Below are 25,734 nucleotides of genomic sequence, written 5' to 3' on the forward strand. Positions count from 1 at the left end.
TTTTTCAAATATTTTTTTCAATTTAGTCTCTCAACATCTCAATTTTGTTCAATTTAGTCTATATACTATATATTTTTGTTCAATTTAGTCCCTATGACATGGCATAATTTTTTTTTTGAAATTTTTTTATCTGCCACGTGGTACTAACACGTCAGCATGTCAGTGCCATGTCATCACTGACACATCAACATGTAAGTGCCACATGACATTGCCACATCATCAAAATGTGATACGTCAGCTCTGACATCATAACTGACGTCGTCTTTTAACGAAAAAATTGGATGTCCTTAGAGGGAGGGACTAAATTGACGAAATTTTCAAAATCAAGAGACTAAATTGTTTCGATTTTGAGTATAGATATTAAATTGAATAAAATTGAAGAATATAGGGACTGGACATGTCTTTTTGCCTTGAAAAATATGAGTTGGGTTGGACCAACTCATTTTTTACATAGGCTATAAAAACTCCAACCTGGCCCATCTCTTGCCAACCCATGGGTCAGGTTGGGCCAACCCGCTTCTTTTTTTACAAAAAAAAAATTCATTTTTACTATTCTACCTAACAAGCTTCATTTCAATAAAATTGTTCAATAATTTAATCCATAAATTGAATAATAAAAACATGTTACAAACAAATAAATTACACCAAATATAAATAAGCAAATAAATTACCTCAAACATAAACGAAGTTTCAATCTTTAACTCAAACTACTATCTCATAAACATAAATATATAATCAAATAAATAGAAACTTCAAGAACCATTTATGTCCTCCTCAATCTTCATCCTCAAACAAAACATTTGAATCTTATTTGGACAACAATGATGTCTCAAGATTTGAATCATTATTAATTTATCATTTAATCTTCATTGCCATAAAAGAAAAAGAGATAGTGAGTTTCAATCTTAACTAAAATTATTAATTTGATAAGTAAATATTAAAGATATTAAAATATATAAAATCAGCAATACCATTGGTAACTAAATTATTAATTTTATATAGCTAAATATATATAATTATTAAATTAACTAAAATTATTTTTTTTGGTTCCACAAGGTTGACCCGCCTCAACTCAGGACAGCCCACTAATCAAATAGGCTGACCTGTTTATGTCCGATTCTAATATGACCTAAATTTTTAAACCCAATCTACCCCATTTTTAATAACAAATGAGCCAGGCCAATAAGCCAGGCCCATTTTGACATATCTACCCAATGATAGCAAGCCTCTGGCTTTCGAAGCCCAAGAAAGATATTTTAGTTTGACAAATATCCTATTGTCATATTATCATATTGGGGCAGAAACAAATTTAGTGGGTATAATATGGACTTAAGCTTTAAACAAAAGCCAGTGTTAGAGAGGGCAAATTGTTGCTCATTTTGCACTTTTAATGAATCATCCAACGAAAAGAATTACCATCAAATTGGCGACAACCTAAGAAAGCCTGCCTTGGTTTTTCAATTTATTGGGATCTTATGATTGATATAACATTTGATTCAGATGAGGTGATCTTAGGTAAATCAAAGGGGAAAATAGAAAGAAAAAGAGAAAGAGAACCTGCTCAAGGTATTGACTTAACCCAAAATTACAAGAATACATATTCAAAATTGTAAGAAGAGGGTGTTTGGAAAACAGAGAAATATATTAATGTGGGCTCATACTCCTGGTACCCCTGTCACCGAGTCTTCCGTATCCTCCCTAGCAGAAGTCTTCAAGCGGTCAGCAGCCTTTTCAACCTGCAAAACCATTAAAGTTATTATTTGGGCACTTAAAAATGAAATACATCATAGATTAGATTATTACCTCCTGGCTCCAATTGGTTCTGGCAGTGAGAATAATGAGAGTTGCTGTTTGTAAAAGAACTCCAATAATCATCCCCCACCAGATTCCCTGAACAGTGTCAAAGTGCACATTCAATATACCATTAGCAGGGAAAATTGATAAGAGACTTGGGGAGAAATGGGCAGTGAATAAACTTACTGCTACTCCTAAACTTGTTTTGAAGCCGAGGACACATCCGATGGGGAGACCAATTATGTAGTAAGTGGCCAGGTTTACATAAGCCACAATTGCTTGCCATCCACTCCCTATTGCCACCCCTGAAATTCCAAAACAGAGTAGAACATTATAAACAAGAAGATGACCAAAACTTTGGGTCATACATAATTTGTTGGTTTCGTTCTGGAATGATTACCTGAGAGGATTGGCTGAATGCCATTTAGGAAAACAGAGATGGCAAGCAGTGGAGTCAAGTCTGAAACTGCCTCTATAACCTCAGAGTCACTTGTAAATGCTTTGCTCAATCCAACCCGGAATATCAAAACAATTGCACTGAAAACTATGCTGATAAGGATGCTTGTGCCATTCACCACAAAAACTGAAAATTTTGCTACCCTTGGATGACCTGCCCCTAGCTCATTACTGACTCGAACACTGCCAAAGGCCAATTTACAACGATATTCAGTGACAGAAAAAAAACAAAGTATTGAATTATCTAATTCAGAGCTTCGATTGGTTTGCTAACCTGGCAGCTGCGCTGAGGCCGAGCATAAATTGCATGTCCCAGTTCAAGTAATTCATGCTGAAGATTGAACCAAATTAGGATTTGCTCACATAAAGGAAGCAAAATTGCAAGTGAGAGAAGAGGGGCATTCACTTACCAAATTGAAATGGAGTCAAGTGAGATTGTTGGATTAGTAAGGAGCCCCGATATAAGCACCAACCCTTGGTTGTACCATATCTCCAAACTACATTATTATAAGCCAACATCAGACAAAGAAAAATGTAGGATATTCCCAAACTAGTGAGCAGTGACAAAAGAAAAAGTACAATGTGTATTGTAGTTGTAAGCTACAATAATCAGACGCATACCAGAGCATAACAGCAGAAGCAACAGTGAGCTTGAAATAAGGCCAAATTCCTGTGAAGGCTCTCAAGGATAAGCCAGTCCAAGTTTCCTTGCAAGACGGGCTCAGAACAATGTAAAGCCCATTTACAATAACAAGAAACCACCAAGAGAGGCTGAGAGTCAGAGCGGCTCCCAATAGGCCATACCCCAAGACATAGACAACAACCCACGTCAGAAGAATGTGGACCAGGAATACCCCAACGGACATATATGCCAAGGGGTTCACAATATTCTGTGCTTGCAAGTACCTCTGAATTGGGCAACTAATGGCAAATGCATAAATTTGAGGGATCAAACCTCGAGCAAACACTTGGCCTTGCTGAGCTATGCTTTCAGTTTGGCCTATTGCCCGGAGTACATCACCAGAGAACCAATACAGAAATGTTAGAAGGACCGCCGCTCCCAAGTGCAAGATTATTGCTCTTTGGCAAATGATTCCCATTGCTGAGTATTGCTTAGCCCCATAGGCCTGTCCACATACAGTTTGCACTGCACTGGCCATACCCAACTGTATTTTGGGGGACCCAAAAGGAAAAGGAAAAAAACATTAACCAGGTACTCATGCAACTAACTGAACAGAACAAAGAAAAAAACAGGGTTAAGAAGAGAATACCATGATCCCATAGGCAAGACCTTGAATACCAACACTAGCAATAGAAGCACCAGCAAGCTCTAAAGCACCCAGATGTCCAGTGAACATCAAGGTAACAAAGCTGAGCATGTAATTGAATATGGAAACAACTATAGAAGCCCCAGATAGAAGCCAAAGAAGCCTGGACTCCCATGCCACAAGCCTTGGCCACCATCGCAGAGCTACCGGCCTGTGTTGCAAAAACTCTTCGATTGCAACGGATGACAAATCGGGTATCCGAGCATGGGAGTCGAGACCCAGTAGCAATGGCTGATACTCAGGAGCAGCGGAACCCATTGTCAGGCCACAGCAATTAAGTGAAGAATCTAGTAAGAGATGGTATTTTAGGTTTGACGCTATGAAATCATGCCAGTAAAAGCCAACATATTTAACTAGTTGTATGGTGTGGGAGAAGAAGATGAGAATCATGGCATTGAAATTGAAGTAGTTAACTACTATTCTTTTGGATCGTTTGGAAGAGAATAGCAGATGAAACTAACAAAAGTGTCACCTAATTTAGTTGCGGTGGAAGGGCAGGTATGGTCAAAGACTCTTTAGTTATAAACTAAAACTGTCAAGTATGAACTAGTAAATTAAACATTTAAAGTATAAAACTTTCAATACAGTTTTCAATTCTTTGTTGTGGGTTTTGGAGATTATCCAAGTTGACTGTTGCTACATTAAATGCCTAGTTAGGTGATGTATGCCCACCAAATTTCAATACCGTTGAATGGGTAGCAGAGAAAAAGACAAAAAGGAAAAGGGTTAAGCTGTTTTTGGTCTGTAACTATATTTATAGGATGAATGCATTTGCCTAACATTGGGATCGTTCTGTACATTTGACAACCCTAGTCTGAGCCTTTGCTTTCATTTTCGGGAAATATTGCTGATGAGCCGTATGTCATGTTTTTCTCGGCAAGAAAAGTCTGTGATGGTTGACCCAATAACCCACTATCATGTCATTTCTCCAACAAAATGCTAAATAATATATCGTCAAGTAATATTGTACTAAAATAAACCTTGGAAGAAAATTTGGAATTGAATCATAGCGTAAATTACACTTCAACCTTAGCTAATGAGCTATTGACCTACTCTTCTAATTCATTTTGCAAAGATGTTTGCCACGTGACAGTGTAAAGTGATCTAAATTAGCTTTCTTTCTTTAATTAAACACCCAATAAGGAAAAATTGGAGAAAAGGCTGTCAGAAATCAAAAGTGAAGTTCATGTTGAGCCGGCCATTACTTCTATTGGTGTCCATTTTTGGTCCTTGTAATTTCATCTGTCTACTCCAAACTTCACTTGAATTTAGGGATCCATTAGGTGTGAGTGAAGGCACTTCATTCTTATGTTGATCGAAATTCATGTTAGAGATCATTTCATTGTTCATAAAAATGTGAATACATCATGGCTTGAGTCTATAAAAATGGAGGTTTGGGGAGTCTAGAAAGAGTTATGCTCAAAATACCCAAAATGGTAACATGCTATTTTGTTCAAAAGCATTAGGACAGAATGACTGCACACAAATGATAAGAAAATAGTACAAAGCAAGTTCACTGAGCTTTATTTCCTGTGAATAATTGGAGAGTCAGATTATTATCTATCCAAAAATATAGTTAGGACGTGTAAAATATAGATAAGTCTACGTTCAGATAAGTCGTTCATTTATGAACTAACGTTTTAAAAACAGTAGATGATATAAATTACAGGGCAGCCAACAAATTGCTGATAACGTAATGGGATTATCCTAATAGATCCTTGTGCTCTAAAGGACTATAACGTAAGAGTTAGAAATATTTCCTATTATAATTTACAGCAGTATTCCGACACACAAGCTTTAATATCAACTTAACCAGGCGATACATTTCAATTACCACAAACAAAAAAAAAAAAAGGTAAAAGTTCCAAAGAATTCTAACAATCCATGCGTACATAAACAGTGCCATAAAACAGCTACAACATTCATCAGTGCAACTTCCATTTCAATTCCCCAACTTCAGGAGCATTTTCCTTTAGTATTCAAGAGACCCCATAGAGGCAAGTCCATTACCAGAACTCCTCAAGTCCTGTCTGCTCATGTAGTCATCACAGTGGTTGCTGCTATGGGTAAGCCTTTGGCTTGGGACAGAAGTGGCAGGAGTCAGGCCTTCTTTCCCCATTTGTTGCACTTCATGTGGAGATAGTATCTTGATATACCATACATTGTTCACAAATTCCCTGATAATCAAAAAACATGCAACAACAAAGAAAAAAAAATTAATCCACTAAAACCAACTCTTGAGCAGTCCATCAGTTCACTGCCATTGCACAACTCTGATGAGAGAGTGTTGAAGATTTTAATTTTTCTTCTGATGCTTTGGCAAACATCACGGCAGGAGTAAACTACATAAACATAAATTTGCATAAAGAGACATCTATTACAATCATCGCTGAACTTATCTTTCTACTTTAACTCAAGAGCTAAGCTATGCGAAGTTGGACGGATTAACATACCATGTGCTACCAGGGAAATAATTAAATGGGAAAAGAAAAAATTTAGAAGATCTATAGATGTGGTCAGCATCATAAAGAAACTGAAAATCCAGGTTCCTCAATGCTAATAATGCCTGAAACATAAATTAAACTATAATGTCACACTATTCTAGTGATGGAACCCACAATCAACTAAATCATAAATCCAAAGCATTTTAGCTTGGTTATATACCTCATTTCTTTATTTCAATCAAGACTATAAAATTGTATGAATTCAATCATAACTTTAACCTCTTACGTCATGTTTAGTTCACTGGAATGGCCAATTCCATTCCAGTGCTATTTTTGATGAGATGGTCATTCCAATGTTTGGTTCATTTTTGCACTAAAGAATGGCCATTCCATGAGACCCACTATCTGTTAAAGTCCATGAATCATCATTCCCGACCCCCTTGGTATAAGCTATTTAATGCATTAATGAATAGCTCAATAAATCTTTTTGGACAAAAATAACCTTGACCAATTTGCAAAATTTCTAGCATATCAATACTAAACTCTAACCCTAACCTTAAAACCCCTTATTTTTCCTCCTCCTCCTCTCTCTCTCTCTCTCACCTGCCTCACTCCTCTCTAAGCAAACCCTAGCTACCAATACTGTTGTCCTACACCGACTGACACCGTCGAAACCCCCTTTCTCTCTTCCTGTCACCCCTTCTCACTTGATCGATTTATTTTTTCTAAAACCTTTTCTTTTCCATTCCTTTTTTGTATTTTGGCAAAATACTATTAAATTATAATAAAAGGTGTTTTTGTCCTCTTATCACTTATTCCTATGCTATTTCAAAGCCATTCTTGCCAACCAAATATTGGGATAATATCAGAATGACAATTCCATACCATAAACCAAACTACATAATAACCATTCTAGTCTTTTCTTACCTTATTCTATTCCCAAAAAATGGTTATCCATTCTCCCTCTATTCCATTCCACAAACCAAACATGCCGTTAAATCAACCTTTACCCCTCTTTAATCCTTGCAAATGTTTGATACTGTTTTGCATCAACAAATACTTCAATTCTAAACCGCACATTACCAACAAATCTCTTTCTATTCAATTCCACTTAAGCCAATATGATATGTAATATTCCTACAGCACTCTATGGTCCTCTACCCTTTTTGATCATTTTTTTCCCTGACGGACTGTTTGATCCTCAATTTATATCACTTTTTTGCATTGGAGCATCCTTAACCCTGAATCACACAACCAAAGAATCAAAATCCTTTTTTAATTTACCTTTGATTGATGCCTCCACACAATTACTTCTAAACCATAGTAAAAACCACATTCCAGTATCACTTCCAATACTTCTACTCTTCTTGTAAATACTCAACTTTCTGGACATAAAACTGCATTGTTTTAGAATTATGGTCCCAACCCTTCTCGTGGTAAGCTAAGTCCCTCTCTTCTAAAATGTCAGTCACTTGTAGATTAATACCATGGTAAAAATGCAATTTAAATGTTTTCCATTCTTAGAAATGAAATCTAGAAGACTTTCACCAAGTATTGGATCTTTAAATCTTTTGAGACAAATTAGTCTAGCAACCATTGCTACATCACCTAGATACTCCCAAACCACAACAAGAATTCGATCCAAACCAACTCCTTAATTCTCAGCATAGTCTCATGATGCAGACAGCAAGCATATGTCAAGAGAAGATTAAATACCAAAATATGTGAATATTATGATCTTCATTAAATTTACTGATTGGAGCTTATAAAGAGGGTAGAATCAAGTTTTGATTTTCTGTATATTTAAGGAAATAGCAAATTTTATTTTCAGTAGGATGTGATTTGCAAGGGCTTAAATATTGGTTTCAATAGCCCAAGTTAAAAAGTTTGGCTTGGTATCAAAAACCTAACTTAAGCAGCTGATAGTAATGAAAATCTATACATCCTCATCATCTCTGTCAATAAAATAAATACTGTTACAGCCTTTCACAGCAGTTTTAAGCTTGCACAACTGGTTGCTTACCTCATGACTGCTTAGGGTTTTTTTTTTTTTTCATTTTATTTCTTTAATGATTTTTTTCTCACTATTTTTGGTATGTATCAATTCTGACACTTATGACTGCACCTTTAGTAACAGAAACTTCAAAGCCCCAAAATTCAATCATTTGCTAGAATCCTATTCCTTAGTTCAATCTCAGAACACTAAATCTCCAACTATCTGAGATTTGGATAATTTTAAAGATCCTACAGCGCAGGAAACCTAATCAGTATTACAGTAGCTTGATATGCGCAAATTTTCAACACAAGTATGTAGGGAGAATCAGCACTAAAAAAATGAAATTAAAAGACAATAAGCAAATAAATGAGAGCTAACATCAAGGAAAAGAATGTTTGAGGAAACATACTTTAAAATTTAAATGCATGAAAGGTTCTAAAGCTTGGAATACCATCTTGAAGGATAGATTCAAAAGATTCCAGGATGACTAATAACAAAATTTATGAATCAGTGGATGGATAAGTAAATTTGGTGCAAAACTTATAAAATTGTGTAACAACCGAAAGATTTGAAAGTAAATACCATTTAGACAGTCATAGATCATTTATAAAATAAATAAAGCACGGTTTGGAACTTACTGCCAAGGGTCATCACCAAGGAGAAGAATATCATTCTCCCTGTCAACAAATACAAGCTGCCAGCCTGATCTCTGAGGGTCCTCTAATTGGCCTTCAAGGCCAAACATTCGAGCGAGCTCACAGCGCAGCTCATCATAGCTGCTGAACTTGGAAATATCCAATGAGCGCCCAAAAGACCCCGACTTGTGAACCTGTCAACAAGCAGAAGGTCAAAAACCATGTCAATTGCAAGCCACATGAGAAACTAGGCATAATCCTGTAATTAGTTTTTGAAATAAATACAAAGGTACCACATCTAAACACAACAGTATGAGAGTTTAAGAGACTAAAAATTAACGAATTGACTTTGTCAGCCAAAATACAAAAAAGGACTGGTTGTTTCTTGATTAGCAATGGCATTCTCCAAGAAGCTTGTATCACTGAAGAAAGAGCTACAATTGAAAAACTCATACCCACTGTTGTCTGTTGGGCATTATATCAGAGATCCATTAGCAGTGATCCACATGATCAAGCTTTGCTCGCAACAAGACAAATCCCATATATTCACCCATTTAAAGAAAAGCAAAGATACATTTGCAAAGATTACCTTCACAAAGGTTCCGGTTGTAGGGTTTACTTGGTCCACATTTTCAGAAGACTGCAAGTAACCTGATTCATCCACACAACTTGAGGTAGTCATGTCTGAATTAAGTGGAAAATCTGTGCCCGAAGCACTAGTGAAATTTGAAGCAGCATATGGCAGAGACAATGAATCATTTTCATTCCCAATATTTTTCAGGTTTGTCATCCCATGCTGCAGCATAAGAGATGAGGAATCAATGCTAACCCCAAACAGAAGATTGTTTTGTGGATCAGTTGAACCATGGTAAGCAGAATACTCCCTTCCAGGAAACGGAGGTAATAAGTTAGAAAGTTCAGATACATTTGACCGTGCAGTTCCCAACTGTTCAACCTGGGGCAGTACACAGTTAGCTGCTCCAGATGAAAGCTGCGGTTCAACAGCTACTGGCTTGGACAACAAAGTAGAAGAAGAGATAACAGGGTTTGAACCATTCAAATTGAGTAAATGGGAAGCTCCATTCTGGGATAATGAACCTAAGATGCTTTGCATAGAAGAAACATCAGATGTGGCTATAGAATTGCCAATGGAGTCCGGAAACGTCTGCTGCTGGCATTGTGAAGCAACAACTGGCAAAGATGAGGACTGGGCCTGGCTGGCTGATGTAGAAGGAAAAGCAGATACCACATTAGAAATCTGCTGTGGAACAGACAACTGCGGCAGTTGCTGTGTTTGTTGAGACTGTTGCTGTTGGTGATGTTGCGGCTGATGCTGATGCTGCTGCTGTTGCTGTTGTCGCTGATCATTGTACAAATGGGGACGCTGCAGCTGCTGCAGAAGCTGAACTTGTGCAGCGGTCTGATTCTCCTGGAAACTCTGAAGGAAGGCATTTTGTGTTTGTGACTGCTGTAACATCTGCCTCTGAATAAGAGCAGGAGTCCCATTGGATGTGTTCTGGGGTTGCTGGAATTGCAAGAGAGACTGAGAACCTATTTTGGATGAATCAACTGTCCTCATGTCCTGAAATGCTGCAGCTCCCATTGCTTGGTAAAGATAAGGTTGTACACCCGGTAGTGAAGAAGTATCATGCCTTGGCTGTATCCAGGGTGCAACTCCAAATCCTTGGAAGTTTAAAGACTGAATTCCTTGATCTCCAACCCCACCTTGGAGCCACATCAATTGGGAATTGATGCTCATATCACCATCTTTGAAAGCTGGTAATGCAAAATAAATTGATTCAGTATAGATAAGGAAAACCCCTAACTTTAGGTGTAGTCGAGAAGATATATGCGTAATTTCAACCATTCTTAGCGAAGATTCTAGCATACCATGGAAGGAGGGTAGTGCAGATGGCCATGGTCGCTTCAGTCGCAAGGGGAAGGCTGATGGATACATAGGGAAGGTTGTTAATGGTTCAATTTCCCACAAGGACACTCTTGGCTGCCTCTCCCCTGCAGTGGATTCATCCCAGCCAACCTGAGATTAATAAGGTAAGATTTATGTCAGATAATAACGAACACATTGTATATTTAAGCCAAAAACACAAATAAAAAAGAATATAGCTTTGGCAACTCAATTCACACTCATACATGGAAACTTCAAACAAACCTTAACAGAGCGCCAATGTGAATTTGGCCAGCGAACAGGATCTAAGTCACTAATGCCAGTTATTGTACCCATATATCTGATACAAAGACACTCAAGTTACTAATCAGCCACTTACATTTGCCAATGATACTACAGTCACATTGACTGATAAAGATAGAAGAATTAACTTGAGGAAAATAACAAATAATTGTTGTGCAAGAAAACACCACAGAATTGCAAAATATTTAAGAGTATGAAGACCCACCGGCGGACACTTGACTCTTCTGTCTCAAACAGCATTCGAAACCGCATGCCAACAGAAACCCGAGTGTGGTAGACAGCTTTAACATATTTGGCAAGAGGAATGACAAACTCTGAAGGACTAGCCCTGCAATCAAGCTACTTTAAATGAACAAGATCTTATGTTGTAACAGCATCAGTCTTTTCCACTATTAGATTAGGTAGTTAACCTTGGGTTATAAAATATAGTAAAACGGCTATTTGTTGCAGCCGCATGAGCTGCTGCAGCAAGAAGACCAATGTGCATGCTATCACTTGATAAAACAGAAGATGGCATAACAGTCTGAGGGCGACTTGCTCTCCGGATACCCAACAACAATTGATTCTTTTCATTCCTGGTAGAAGATAGCAGATAAGAAAATAAAAATTTAAATTTAAAAAAAAAAAAAACCCAGAAAGATTATAGCTGAAAGCAAGCTTATTGATTAGTAGTATGGAGAGAAAAAGCAGTAAGCTGCACTAATAACCGTGCACCGTGTAAATGGTGCACAAAAGAGGATACATACCACTAGGCATGTCACTTTAGAGATGAGAAATAGAAAATAATACTTTATTATAGAAGATGCATTCAGAAAATTTTTTGCTGCCAAACTATCTTAGCAGAATTATTGCACTAGATTGTTTCAAGTCCTGTCAGGGATATGTCAGCTATTACTACTTCTCCTGCCAATCACTCAGCAAAGGTACTTGTAAAATGAAATATTTATAAATTATATATTTGGATGACAGGAAAAGTTATTTACCAAATAAAAAGGACTGAATCACCAGCAACAAGTCTCTTTGCGCTAACAAAAACACTCCATCCAGTTGTAAGAAGATGCCTCTTTGGCTGGCCTGCATATGAGAACAGAGACAAATTGAGTGGAAGTTGGAATTTCACCCATTGTAATTCAAAGCCTTTTCATCGAATAAAAAAGCATATATCTCCCTCAAAATGTAAATTGATTCACCAAAAACAGCTCCCAATGTCCCACAGTAAATGCTACCCTTCACGCACAAGAGTAAATCTGAACATATTCCTACAGGAACTACTAAAAAATGTGCTGATTCTTTAACTGGCAATGCATGATAAAAAATGAGGTAAAGCTTCAGTTGAATCCAACACCCAAATAGCCTAATGAAATAGCAGAATGACAGTAATATCCATCTGAAAATGATTTGTCCAAAATTAAGAGGTGAAGGGGACAAATTACTCCATTAATGCATCATTCTTGTTCCATACAACATTTGATCCCCTCAAATAAATCATGCATACCGAAAATATTCCCAGGAAGTCTTCAAACCTTAATCTTACAGAATTACTACTAGATGACCATCATTAGCCAAGACTTAACCATTTCATTAACTGTTTTCAACAATCATAGACAGCTGATTAATCTTCACAATGCCCTTACATTTCTTGAGAAAGGAAAAGGACTTAAGCACTCAAAAGCCACAACATGAAGGGCTTAAAGCCAAATCAACTTTTGCAAATTGCCAGAAACATTTGTTATTTTCAAGTTTATCAGACATAACACGTCTACAATCTGAAGCATATATTTCACAAAATGACAAAAGCTCTTGAGAAGGTCATCACATTTCACAATGAAATAACACCAACATCAACCAAAAGTTCAGTACTGCACGAGATAACCTAGAAACTCTGAACATTCCAAGGTGAGAAACAACAAACACTTACTAATCAAATGGATATGCTGTTGAGGCAAAATTCAAAAAATAGCATACATCCAACACAGGGAGTAAACAACAAGAACACATTAATCTTAATATCTTATTAGACATTTCCTGTTCCGGTACTTTTTCTAATTATCACAAATAACTAACTTCACTTTGAAAGATTCGCATATTAATCAATCTAAAAAAATGAATTTAGATCTCAGTCCCAGAGATCCTCAGCCACAATTTAACTAGAGTAATAACTGATGCAGAAAAACAATATAACAAAGATATTTCCTGGGTCATCATCTCAATTATGCTTTGTAAATTGGATTTACAAACTTTTAGAAATAACCATACGAAACACCCAAGGGTTTAAGAAACGTTACAGTACCGTTAAAACTAAACCAACAATTTCTTCAAAAAGTTAATAAACTGGATATAAACTGAGTACAAAAATAAATAAAGTGTGATGACAAATAAAACAATGAAATCATGATAATTTGAAAATTCTTTAAAAGATTAAGCTGGAAAACAATTTTGGACAAAGTTAGTTTAATCACTCACCTCGAAAGATATGTCTAAATTTCCACTCATTGTCATGAAGATCCCTCGCAATCAACTCTTGAGCTGGAGGCTGCTGGGAGAAATCCTGAAGATACAATAAAAATCTTAAAAGAATTAATAAAAGAGATAATGAGTGAGACTAATTCAATTAAAACCAGAAGCTAGTAAATTGAATTGCTTGTAATTGACTAAAAACATACAAGAGGAGGAAAGACTTTTTCAGCGGCGCGGCGAGGAACAGAAAATCCTCCATGAGTGCTTGTGTCACTTGCTGTCAGTGTTTTACAAAAATAGTTGGTTGGCTGTTTGCTGGGATTACCCAGTTCTGCAGGCAGTAGGTACACGTCCTTTTGCTCTTGCTACAAGAATGCTTTCAAGTCAAGAAGTAAAAATGACATGTCTAGCAAGCACTAATCTTCATACAAGGGCAAGTTCCCATACCGGACTCAGTGGCTGCAAGGTCATTTGAGCATACACTTCATCTGTTTCTACATCTGCCTGTACGTGAAAGAACAAACACCTTGATAAGCAACCAACTAAAGTTCCATAAGCAGAAAGTAACGTATGCAGCATTCAACTTACATGCATAGTAACATTGTGAAGCTGACAGAGAAGCTGTGGGGGTAAGCTCGGATAGTTTGGTATGTGAGCATCTACTTCCTTGTTGGTCGAAGCAGCAACCTGCAAATTGAATCATAAACCACGGACAGCATGCTGAAACATTAGAAACAAAATACACAGTCCCTTATAGAGTGCTCTTGTTTGTTAGTTCAGATGAGCAATCAGCAAATCCTGCGTTAACAACTAGACTTGAAGAATGAAATTCAGCAAAACCGAAATGGCTGGTTTAGGTTCCATTCTTACATATCAATGAACAACTAATGTACATCCTTACATAGCATCTTAAAATACTATATCATCCTTGAAACTTCTGCTGGTGAACTATTTTCGTGAGCACAAATTAAAAAATAGAATCAAATTCGAAAGAAAGCATGAGAAACGATGCAGGCATACTTACCTGTTCACTGTGACCTTGGGGAAAGTAAACAACCCGGCTTCCAACAGGCGGCAGGGACACCAGAGGACCCGCACATGCATGCCAAAGTTCAGAATTCAAACATTTCTTCTCCCCTGTACAAAAATCTTTCACAACTTCATAATTTCACAAATTTACAAGATTATGCAATTGTATACTTAAAGGAAATACTTAAAAAAAATAAAAAGAAAGCCAAAAATACTTACCTTCCTGAGTTTGCTGATTAAACCCTGATGAAGAGAGTCTCATTCTTCAAATCTCAAAAAAAAAAAAGAGGGTATTTTTTCTCAATAGAAAACCAAACAAAAAAAAGAAGTAGTGGTTGAAATAGCAATTACAAGTACCCCTCTTATAGAAGCACATTCAGGTTTCCTACAAAAGCCATAGCTAAAAGAAAAAGAAGAGAAAAACCCACCCCCCACCCCCCCTTTCTCCACCAGAAGCTTCTCAACTTAAGTTAAAATCAACATCCAAAAAAGCTAACTACCCTTACTCAGCAGGGCCTCATGAAGCTCAGATCATGCTTCTTGCTCCTAGCTTCTGTTCACATTTAAAAAAAATCCAAACTCCCCCAAGCTAAACCCTAGATATCTTCTTCACCAGATCTCCAAATTTCAAAGCTTTCCCCAACTCTAACTCAGCCCCCGCAAGTGTCCCTTTCGTCTGATTACTGGAGCTGCTCAGTTGAGTTAGAAAGCTAGAAAATGACACTTTTTATTGGTTTTAGGAGTTTTCTTTTTTCTTTTTTTTTTTTGAGAGAGAGAGAGAGAAATCAAGGACTTGAGAGCAGCTGGAAAGAGAGAGAGAGAGAGAGAGCAATGAAATCCGCAATCAATTAATACAATTGTCATTTATTTTTTTTATTTTTTATTTTTTATTTTGTTATCCAGGGTGAAAGTCAGTCTTATTCTTACTCATCATTATTATTACTACTGTAAGAATGAAAAAATAAAAGAAGAGAAATTTGGGGATGCGAACGAAGGACTTTGACGTTTTTAAACTCTTACCTCACTATTACCCTTGGCCCTTTGATGTTTATCTTGACCTCATCAATCAACGTGGGCCCTACAGTCCCATGCAACCCCCCCTCCCCCCTAAAAAAAAAAAGAAAAAGAAAAATAAATCTCCATTTTCGTATCTTCAAGCACTCTCTCTGGTTGTTGGGCGCCCGTTTGGGACACCAGCCCAACGCTAAATGGGGCCCCTTCTCTTCTGACCGAAAAACAAAACATGAGTCCGACCCGACCCAACCACTTTACACTACTCTCCTCTTTTATTTTTACTTCTAACCCAATTTAATTAGGGCAAATTCTAAATTACATCTCATCGTGTTTTGTAATCACAATCAGATGTCCGTACGAGATTTAGTGGTTGAAGAAACAAATTGATCATTATTATTTTTATTTTAATTGTAATATTTATTTTATTTTTTATTACATTTTTAATCAAATTTATCTTTAATTTAATTTAATTTACGTAACGTTAACGTGATTTTAATGTAAAAAATAAAAATATCACATAATCATGTTATCATATCATCTAAAACATGTTATGTCATTACTTATCATGACAAATTAACATACCACATGATCATGACGGGACACAAAATGATGAGTAATAATTTATTTTAAGGTTTATGATTTGGCCTTTGCTTTTTATGTGTGCGGAGGTTGTTCTGGTTTTGATATATTATGATGGTTGGTTCTTGTCCTGGCACCCCAAAAGTTAGGCCCTTGTTTTGTATAGCTCTTTAGGGAACTTCCAATTCCTTGCTTATTCAATAAAAATTACATTTGAAAAAAATATATAAGTAATGATAATTAATTATAAAAATTTATTAAATTAAAAATATAAATATAAAATATTTAATTAAATATAACCTAATAAAAAGAGTTGAAATGCAACGGGAAGAGTATACTTTTTAATTTAATCTTAGGGGATTTTATATGTTTTTCCCTTTTTTTTTTTTCCTTTTTCTTTAGGCAGCATTGTTACCCATTGGCTTGACCCTTTCGTTCCTACTTTATCTTCAATGGAATTGGAAATGCTAAAATGGTCAGATGAGACGGAGGCCAAATGGAGTTCCAATAGGTACAAAAAAATTTAGCCCTTGAAGTTGATCAAAATTACCTATTATGCATTTGTATCTGTCCACACTTTTTCAGACCAAATGGCATGGTCCATGGTCCACGGTCCTTTAGTTCAAAAGTCATGCAGGATGCATCCACGCTAGCTTTGATTAAAGCTTCGCAATCCTACTAAACCGATTGGTTTGACTCTGTCTGTGAACCGGTCATTTCACCAATCAGATTCGAAGTATGTTCTGAACCGGGTGTCCTGAAAAGTAAGGTCAAACAGGGGGGAAAAAAAAATTGTCGCACCGTTTTTTACAGGTTGGATCAACCAATTAAATCCGAAAAGACCAATACTGTCCCTTTACCGGTTCAACTGCCGGTGGTTAAAACATATAGAGTTAGATACTATGGTGAAGCATTTGTCTTTTTCAAAAGGAACATGCATTAACTAAGAAACAGTAGGATATCTAAGTTAACCTAGCAGCTTCAGAAGTGAAGTGATGGTGGGCTAGTATAGAAACTCAATGAGGATTGTAGTACACAGCAAAGCAGTTAATGAAAAGCAGAACATAGTTGGTAAAGGCACATTGATATCCTTGCTGAGGGAAATGCATGATTAATCTGTTCCTGCTGCAGCTCATTCAGGTACTGAGTACTTTGCAGCTGCAAATCACATATTTTAAATGAGGTTAGAGATGAGACTGACAAATAGCAGTTGCATTGCATCCAATTGAGATTCCCATTTTTGGTTATTGCTCTTGTTTTGCTATTCAAAAGACCACCTCTAAAAGCATCACCCCCTAAAAGAAATACCTAAGAAGATAAATTATTGGCTGTATATTAGCCATTGCAGTACAGGAATGCCACTGCTCCTTCATAATTTTCTATTTAAATTGTTTACACCTTGACATGCAACAGCTGTTCCACAGGTAGCTATCAGAATTCTGAAATCAACAACGAAATCTACTGTAAGACATAGGCTCACAGATACTGGAATCGTACAATGCCTAATACTATACCGCCTTATAGTTTTCATTTCAAGCTGCTTCTTTCCCTTTTAGTTTATCCTTCTGCTGTACAATTGAATTCTGAATCATGATTTATGAATGATCAGCTTCGATACGCTTCCTGAAGACATTCTTTCATGAGATCGTTCCAAGCTAGCAATGCTGCTCCAACCGCAGGCTCCACCTGAAATTCATGCAAGAAAACAGCCAAAAGTAGTGATATACGTAAAACAACACATTTAGCATTTGCATAAAGCATGCTAGTGATGGCAACTGGACAGTGTTAGGCCAGGAGGACCTCCATCCTACCCATCCCTTGCACTAAAGAACTACCATCTGCCAGTCTGTCACCTACAAGTTTCACAGTCATTCTTCTAAGACATTTAATTTGGATAGAGCAATGACTCGAAGAAAGAATTTAACTGTCTTGTGAGATATTTAATTGGCAGAGTAATAGTGTATAATCCATATCTGCAGGATGAAAAGCTACATGCAGGCAGGCTCAGCTTAAACCTGCCCCATCCCAAAACCATGTCAAGGCATAACAAATGATTCTGTACTTGCCATGACAATTAATTATCAGACAAAAGTACTAGTCTGATGGTGCAGGCCAGCCAACAGGCCCACTTGAGCAGGAACATATTGCCATTCATTTATCTCATCTTCTTGTATGTTTTGCAGGTCTGATATTAACTCTGTTATTTATTCCTAAACAGCAGTTTTGGCATTTTGCATCTCCATTTAATTTCCACTCTGCTAATGTTCATAGCAAGAACATGTGACAACTTTTGTCAGTAGAGCAGCCAAAAAAATGATGACTGCACATCAAACACAATAATGTGGATAATACTTGTACCGGCCACTTGGACTAGACTTAACTATTATTACCTTTGGCCTAATTGGAAGGGCCCCGGGGTAGTCCTTGGAGATAAAGTCCATAACTTCTCTTCCTATGTCCCACCTCTGGTTCGCTTCAAGAACACCGCCAACCATAACAAGAGGAAATGAATTTTTTTCATCTGCAAGGATTGATGCATAAAAATGGAAACTTAGCTGGCATATTCTAATCAACCGATGGCAGAGCTATCAAGGGACAGATTTCCAAGTTATACATTATTACTTCAAAAGTACATAATATGCTATTTTGAAAGAACACATAGTCGTTACCGAACTGATGATCACAATACTAGTAACAATAAGAAGACTGCACAGTTGTATAAAGCTTTCAAATAATCAAATAATTTATGGCAGAGAAATGAAGGGAGAAAATAATACTATAGAAAATTACTTGTTATGACTTGGGATCACATGAGTTTAGCAAAAAACATTAAGATTCAACAGCTACATGAATGACCCATGGTAATAAGAAAATGCTTAGCAGTGTTAAAATGAGCATGCAAAAGATTAGGACCTAACAATAAGGGAAATGGTCATTACAAGCTTATAATCCAAATAAAGCAAATACTAACCAAATGCAGCACTTGTAAACACAAGATGTGCACAGGAGAATTGCCCTTACAACCTAAAAAATAATATATTTAAAGACCCATGCGCTGGGGGGGGGAGGGCGGGGGTAAATAGACCCTCGTTTATGTTCAAAATCACCAGCATGATATCCATCTAGGCCTACAAAGTCAATTCTAAACTTATTATGTCTGAAAGATATAACAAATAAAACCTATGTTCTCCATATATTCAGAATTTCTACAAGAATCAAATATCTTTGTGTTAAATTTAGTCAATACTGCACTATCTGACACTACAAAGAATGTTTTGCTTTTGTATATAGGAATAATTCAACCAAACAAAAGAATTCTCCTTTTATTTCAGATTTGGCTTGATACGCCCTACCTTCACCACACAAGCCAAGTCTCTGAACAACAGCTTTTACACTCAAAGCCAACTCTTGAACTGCCTCTTTCAAGATCTTATTCGCAACTTCATCACCAGCCTCTGCACAAGAGACAACAACCGGAACCAGTGCTGCAATGCGAGCCCATGATGGATCTGCATAGGTCCACCTAAATCAATAAGAGAAAAACAAATGGAGTTCAACATTTTATTATAACTAAACCATGAAACTATGATTATATCAATCTATCCCACATACTTTAGTTGATGTTACCAACTTAGTGACACTACCAAACCACTTCTGAGAAGTTTCAGAAACAGTGAGAGAAGAGAAAATAAACTTCCTACATGATAATTTAGTTCAAAAAAAAAATTAAAACAAACACCTGTGTACAAAAATTAATAGGACATATTGCATCCATCATCTGAGACCTTTTAAATTTAGTTTCATTTCATCCATGACCATTTAATTGAAATGTAGTATCTCATGACCTTTTATAATCTTGTTCATATCATCCTTCTATTATTAGCAACTAAAAAGTTGACGAAAATGACCCTATAAGCAACAAGTGGCATGCCATGCAGCAAGAGAGGATAGACATATAAGGCAAATACCACTCGTCATCCATGACTTTTCTTGCAGTTTCATAATCATCCATCAGTTTTTCAATTGCAACATAACACTGTAACCACTTGTGCGTGGTTCAGTATCATCCATCTGACTGACTGCCATTAGAAATTGTATGGAAGTGGCTATGGAAGCAACAGCTAAGATTACACCTGTGGCAGGTAATCTAGAAAACAAAGGTTCAAAAAAATAGTAAATCCAGAATTTAACTCATGTGCCCAATAAAGTCTATAACTAGTCTATCATGAAAAAAAATATGAGTTTATAAGACAAATGAATTGATAAATTCTGGAAAAAAATTTTGAGATTTATGTTAAAAGCTATTTGAGCTTAGAGAGATAAAGCAAGAAAATAAATTTGGTGGAAATAGAAAAGAGGAAAAGAGGATATACAAAGGAAAATCAAGAATTGTGCTGGTGCCAGCAGAAAGCCTAGTTGGGCAACATGGTAACTGGTGTGAATATAAGGAAAAGTAGAGAGGGGTTTGCAGTTCAGGTTTCTGATACTGGAAAGGAATATACGAGACATGTGAGAAAGGAGCAAGAAAAGAGAATAAGGGGCAATAAGAAAAAGGGAAAAAAAGAAAAGAAAAGGAAAAACAAAAAGAGTTATAATGTGGTTGCTTCATTAATACTTATTTATACATTTGCATGAGAGGTTCTGTCCATTTTTTTATGGCAATACAAAAGATTAATCACATTGAACCATTTTAAAAGGTCAGGCTTAATTAAATTGTTTTAGATGAAAGTGAAATTCTATAGAAAGGTTACAGATGATAAGTGCAATTTACCTTGTTTTTTCCAGCCCCACATTTGGTATATGGCATGCCTCATTTTGCTTACATGATTTGTTGACTTCTTATTGCTTGACTAATGAATGGATTATAGTGACACACTTATGAAAGGTCATGAAGTATAATGTAAAAGTTAAAAGGTTATGGATGAAAATTCAACCTACCCTAAAAGGGCACAAAATGACTAGTGCAATTTGTGCAAATGAATATGAGTTCTCAGTGGACTAATTTTGTGATTTATTCATATCCTTTAATTGACAACACAAACTGCAAAGAATTCTAGGAGGCAATTATAAGCCATAAATTAAAGCATCAATCCATAGATGACAAAGGACCACAAATATGAAAACTTTCTTAATTGCACATTCATTCACATTTTTCCGCCATATTTGATTGATCAACGATTTGATTTATCTTTTTAAAAATAGTTGCAATAAAGAGATATCAAGACCAAAATTAGATAAATACCCAATTAGTTCATCTGCAGAAGAAAGACCAAGTGTCTGCAAAATGGTAGATTCAAGCATGGTATGTGGACCTCGACCATCATGAGCCCTAATTACAGCAGTTAGTGCCAGTGCGGCTATTCCATATCCACTGCATATAAATAAATCAGAACATCAAGAAAACTACACTTATAACAGGTCATCGCAGAGGCAAAAAGAAAAAGCAAATAGCAAAAGTATCCATCAATTGATAATAAATAGGACCAGTAAAAGTTCATGTAATTAACGATGCAGCTCATCATCCCTTCAAGCTATTAGAATTATAGAAGTTAATAAAAAGAAAAAAAGACTAAAAGAGGCTTTACTAATTAAGTGTCAAAACAAACTTTCTAGAGATAACTTGTATTAGCTAGCACTTTTGCTTCTTTATGTCTTTATACACTTATCTTCACCATTCTACACCCGTAAGTTTTCAATTTCTACACTTATTTCTAACTTTATTAACATCTCAAAGAACTGATAGCTTCATAGAGCTATGGCAGACAATAAAGGAGATACTAATATCCCTATAGAATCCTTGAAGTCTGCTGTAAATGAGTTAAAAAAAGGTTGCACCAGACCTAGACAGCTCTAAAAATAATAGCCAATTTAAGCAAAAAAAGATAATGCTAATCTAATCCTTGTAAGGTACAACTGCTCTCCTGTAAAAGTAGATGCCACCAAAACTGAATAAAAGAATGCAAGCTTGCAGCAAAGAGAAAAGAAAGTTACAAACCATAAAGGGGTTCTATCCAGTCTATAGTTCAAGATAAATTTCCAGAAAAGTTTTGTTGCCTTCCCAAATTATCCAAACAATTCAATTTGTTGTTCTAAACAAATTCAACAATCCAATTGAAGCATAGCTAGTATAATGTCATAATTGCTGCCATGACTGTGTAATTACTAGTGTCACGAAAACTGTATTTGTAGCAGCTGTCTGTAGGATTTCAGAAGAGCAGAACCACAGAATCTTTATGAAAACTCAAAAAGATTGAACGCAATTGTCAGGTCTTGTATATGTGATGTTTAACCGTGAATATGGGCCAAGTTGGTTGTCAAAACCCCAAGCAAAATTCACTTTGAAAATTGGTATATAAAAGTCAAGTACGTATTGCATCAGAATTTTTTGTGGTGTTTGATGAAGTGTGGTGTCTGATAAGCCAAGTTTGTTTTTGGGTTAGTATCATTTGGTTCTAAGTAAAATTGATTCACTTAGGATAAATGCTTTTCAAATTTTTGTAGGAAATGATAGTGCAGAATTGTTTTGAAAGAACAGAATTTTCTTTTGATCAAAAGTCTAAAATAATTATGTTGATTTCAATAAAGTTAAAGTGCCGATCTCAATTTAAATACAAATTGTAAGGCATCAAAATAATGAACTTGAACCCATTTAGAATTTTGTATTCAAATCCTAGAGATATCCTAGAAAAGAAGTTTAGACTCAAAATTTTGAGCTCCAAATTTAAGTTCCCAGAAATTCCTTAACCCTTAAGCTTTGTGTCCACTAAACATCATTAGAATTAATAAGTCCAACAGTGTAGAAACTCTTATGTCTGAAATTGAATATTAGAGCAAAATTAAACAACAAAAAAAGGAAGCTAAAAATAAAAACAAAGTCACAATCATGCACCTTCCCCAATCACCTAGGACAGGTCCTGCGCCAGCTGCTCGAGCTTCTCTGCCATCTTCTGTGAATCCATATGCAATGGTTCCTGTACCAGCAATTAGTACACAACCATGGAGCTTACCCATTGTCCCACTAGCCAAAGCTGCCACAGCATCATTTCGTACATATAGCTTTACATGGCTGGGAAATATGTCTCTATACAATTCATAGGCAGATTCATAGATGACTATTAATTACATATTTGTATAATGAACTAACTTCAGGTAAAAAGAGAAGCAAAGGGTTATATGAATTGTCATAACAAAATTTGACTATTTCAGGAGAACATTGATACACACAATGCATTTGTCAAACACTCATGCAAGAAATTTTTTCTTTATTAACAAAAAATGTCACATATTGCACATGCAAGGTGAATTACATGGATTTTCCTAAACATCTGTTGATTCTTATAAAACATCAGAATTTCCATTTCATTCAAAATGCACTCTGATTCTCCCAGAATATAAAGACAATTTTAGTTTATATATTCCAAGTTAGCGATAACAGGTTTCACATTAATTCTAGCAGCTTCAAACACGATGGCAGTCTTAAATCAACTGATATAATCAAACTGCAAGATGTAGAGCAAACCTAAGCCAGGTTAATATTCTTTGCTCGTCTGTCGGATGGTTAACACCAGATACAGCTAAACAAACAGCTCGAACTGCAGATCGATTTGAACCAGACTTTGAAAGAGCATCTGCCATAACTTGCTCCAATGTTTCTCTGGCAGCAGTTTCTGCAAAATACAGAAAATTGATAACCACAACATTGGAAAAAACTAACAGTATGTGATATTTTCTGGCCAAAAAATTAGAAGGAAAGAACAAACAAATAACAAAAACAAGGCAGTTTGAGCTGTTTGTATCTTATCCAGTATATCATGTACAAAATGTGTAATTGCAATAAAATATTACAAAAAAATAGGCTTGCCAATTCAGGCTCTTCTAATTGTGTCAAATTGTTGCTTTTGCCAAATTGCTAAAAGAGAGCAAAAGCTAATAGTAAAACGCAAAATCACATATGATTGAGAATGAATAGATAGCTGGAATGTTACACATATTCACACACAAGTATTTCGTATAAAAGCAAAACCATGCATTTCTTTTCTCACAAAACTTTAATATCCATTAACATGTTTTGCCTTTTGCTTTCCAAAAGTCAAAATGCAAGTAGCGAAAGCAACAACCAAAATCAAGCCTGTCTTCCACATTACTTCGGCTGTCCACACTCCCTTCTGATCACTCTAGTGCCTCCTAAAACTACTGAATTAAACCCTCCCAAATGCTAATTTGCAATAACAAATGAAAGAACGGGGCCCCACGGTAAAAGAAAAATGCGAGTGAGAGAAATTACCGCCGACACTGTTATGGTTGGAGCAGCCGGCGACGGCACGTGCGAGAACGGGAAGAGGGTCGGGAAGGGTGTCGGAGAAAGGCATAATTGGCATACAAATGCAGACAGTGGAAGTGGTTCCGCCGTCCAATCCCAAAATCACCTGCCTGTTACTCGCCACCGCCACCTCGTGCTCGAAGTCCCAGATTTCCCCGTTCCTATATCTCTTCATTGCAGAAAAACTTTTGACGATTCTTATCGGTAATAGTCAAAAAAAAAATTGGTGGGATTTTCAAACAAGCGAGAAGACGGAAGGAGGAGAAAGAAAGGGGTTTAGACACTAGTGGAAGAGCCAAATGGAGAGCGAAGAGTGACGATTTATTTGATCAAACTAATAAACGGGGGTTGGGTTTGGCCAAGATTTGAAAAATAGGGAAATAAAAATAAAAATAAATAGAAGTGAGAGAAGAATAATGTCCGACTTGATTCGGACGGCTAATATGCCAAACGCTAGTAGTTCGATGATTCGATCATTGGATTCCTAAACTTCGGCTCCGTGCCTCCATCTGTCATTTTTCAAACTCGGGGACTGGTTGACCAACAAAAATGGAGGCTTGGCCTTGGATCGCCTGCCCGCCTGCTTTGCCTTGGTGGACTGGGCAGGACCGAGGGTAGGACTAGGACGGTTCCATCAAACCTGATCGAGTGTACCGTATATATTTATCTCTACTCCTCGTAGGTCGGATCCTAAACGGGTCCCAGCTTTCAAGGACCCAAAATAAAAATCTTTTACTTCAAATTTTTTTAATGAATTATTTTTCGTATATATTTTCTGACGTGTTAAGAATAATTAAGGTAAAAAATTTTAACATAATTAAACTACAAAATTATGCTTACACCTATAATAATTAAATTACCCGTTAGACATACCTATTCACTCTATTTATAATTATAACACATGACTCTTTAAAAAGCCATCCTTTCATGATAAGCCCGCTTTTTCTTTGCTTGCACTCGATCCAACCCTTTTGTTTGAATTATCTAATCTTTAACTTGTCGTTGTATTGAGATTGACTTATCATCATCTTTTTTTAATTGTTAAATCACATGAATAGAGCCGAATGAATGAATCTCTTTTTTTATTACAAAATTAAAACACAATCAATTCATATCAATATCTTAAACACGTTTAAAATAATATAATTAATCTTGTAAATCCATATAAGTGGACATGTTTATTAATTTGTTGTTTAAGTTTAACTATTTTATCATTATAATAATAGATTTTATAGATGTTATTTATATTGAACTCTATTATATTAGGTGATATATTTATTTGTTTATATTTATTTATTTTAATTTGGAATTAATAAAATTATATTTTAATTATAAATATTTTAATTTAATCGTGTATTAAATTGAATTGTGTTAATCACACTGTATCATATAAAATTTATCTCAACATATGTAGTATAAGTTTTAACCATGTTGTGTCCTAGTACGAGATTAGTGAACGTATTCAACTAATCA

The 25,734-nt window shown here is 36.0% G+C and overlaps 3 protein-coding genes across 4 annotated transcripts; all 3 read right to left on the reverse strand.

Annotated features, from left to right (window-relative positions):
* On the reverse strand, positions 1,424 to 3,985 carry LOC18612188 (protein DETOXIFICATION 41). Its single transcript, XM_007048834.2, has 8 exons — positions 3,522 to 3,985; positions 2,872 to 3,416; positions 2,661 to 2,747; positions 2,525 to 2,581; positions 2,195 to 2,433; positions 1,981 to 2,099; positions 1,804 to 1,890; positions 1,424 to 1,736 (listed from the first exon to the last, which is right to left on the reverse strand). Exons 1-8 carry the CDS (start codon positions 3,966 to 3,968, stop codon positions 1,656 to 1,658), a joined length of 1,662 nt encoding a protein of 553 aa, XP_007048896.2. The 5' UTR covers positions 3,969 to 3,985; the 3' UTR covers positions 1,424 to 1,655.
* On the reverse strand, positions 5,172 to 15,151 carry LOC18612189 (auxin response factor 6). 2 transcript variants are annotated; one of them, XM_007048836.2, is made up of 14 exons: positions 14,568 to 15,151; positions 14,344 to 14,456; positions 13,908 to 14,006; positions 13,767 to 13,823; positions 13,526 to 13,684; positions 13,326 to 13,410; positions 11,846 to 11,936; positions 11,273 to 11,437; positions 11,068 to 11,190; positions 10,824 to 10,899; positions 10,544 to 10,691; positions 9,243 to 10,429; positions 8,657 to 8,847; positions 5,172 to 5,755 (listed from the first exon to the last, which is right to left on the reverse strand). In XM_007048836.2, the coding sequence occupies exons 1-14, from the start codon at positions 14,608 to 14,610 to the stop codon at positions 5,551 to 5,553; spliced, it is 2,742 nt and encodes a 913-aa protein (XP_007048898.2). In that variant the 5' UTR covers positions 14,611 to 15,151; the 3' UTR covers positions 5,172 to 5,550. The 2 variants fall into 2 exon arrangements, with proteins under 2 accessions (XP_007048898.2, XP_017982694.1); XM_018127205.1 differs by having other exon boundaries at positions 14,344 to 14,468.
* On the reverse strand, positions 17,139 to 24,901 carry LOC18612190 (N-acetyl-D-glucosamine kinase). Its single transcript, XM_018114029.1, has 7 exons — positions 24,226 to 24,901; positions 23,461 to 23,608; positions 22,831 to 23,022; positions 21,184 to 21,312; positions 19,295 to 19,464; positions 18,332 to 18,462; positions 17,139 to 17,627 (listed from the first exon to the last, which is right to left on the reverse strand). The coding sequence occupies exons 1-7, from the start codon at positions 24,434 to 24,436 to the stop codon at positions 17,547 to 17,549; spliced, it is 1,062 nt and encodes a 353-aa protein (XP_017969518.1). The 5' UTR covers positions 24,437 to 24,901; the 3' UTR covers positions 17,139 to 17,546.

Source organism: Theobroma cacao, chromosome 1, assembly GCF_000208745.1.
Source record: "Theobroma cacao cultivar B97-61/B2 chromosome 1, Criollo_cocoa_genome_V2, whole genome shotgun sequence".
In the NCBI taxonomy this organism is placed as follows: Eukaryota; Viridiplantae; Streptophyta; class Magnoliopsida; order Malvales; family Malvaceae; genus Theobroma; species Theobroma cacao.

Coding starts and splice junctions, on each gene's coding strand:
- LOC18612189 (XM_018127205.1), bottom strand. CDS start 14,610: ATGAGACTCTCTTCATCAGGGTTTAATCAGCAAACTCAGGAAG. Junction 11,191..11,272: donor ACTATATTTTATAACCCAAG/GTTAACTACCTA, acceptor GCTTGATTGCAG/GGCTAGTCCTTCAGAGTTTG. Junction 5,756..8,656: donor CTTGGTGATGACCCTTGGCA/GTAAGTTCCAAA, acceptor TTTGATTATCAG/GGAATTTGTGAACAATGTAT.
- LOC18612188 (XM_007048834.2), bottom strand. CDS start 3,968: ATGATTCTCATCTTCTTCTCCCACACCATACAACTAGTTAAATATGTT. Junction 3,417..3,521: donor GTCTTGCCTATGGGATCATG/GTATTCTCTTCT, acceptor CCCAAAATACAG/TTGGGTATGGCCAGTGCAGT. Junction 2,100..2,194: donor CATTCAGCCAATCCTCTCAG/GTAATCATTCCA, acceptor TTGGAATTTCAG/GGGTGGCAATAGGGAGTGGA.
- LOC18612190 (XM_018114029.1), bottom strand. CDS start 24,436: ATGAAGAGATATAGGAACGGGGAAATCTGGGACTTCGAGCACGAGGTG. Junction 19,465..21,183: donor TCTGCAGATGAACTAATTGG/GTATTTATCTAA, acceptor TTATTGATTTAG/GTGGACCTATGCAGATCCAT. Junction 18,463..19,294: donor ACTTGGCTTGTGTGGTGAAG/GTAGGGCGTATC, acceptor CAATCCTTGCAG/ATGAAAAAAATTCATTTCCT.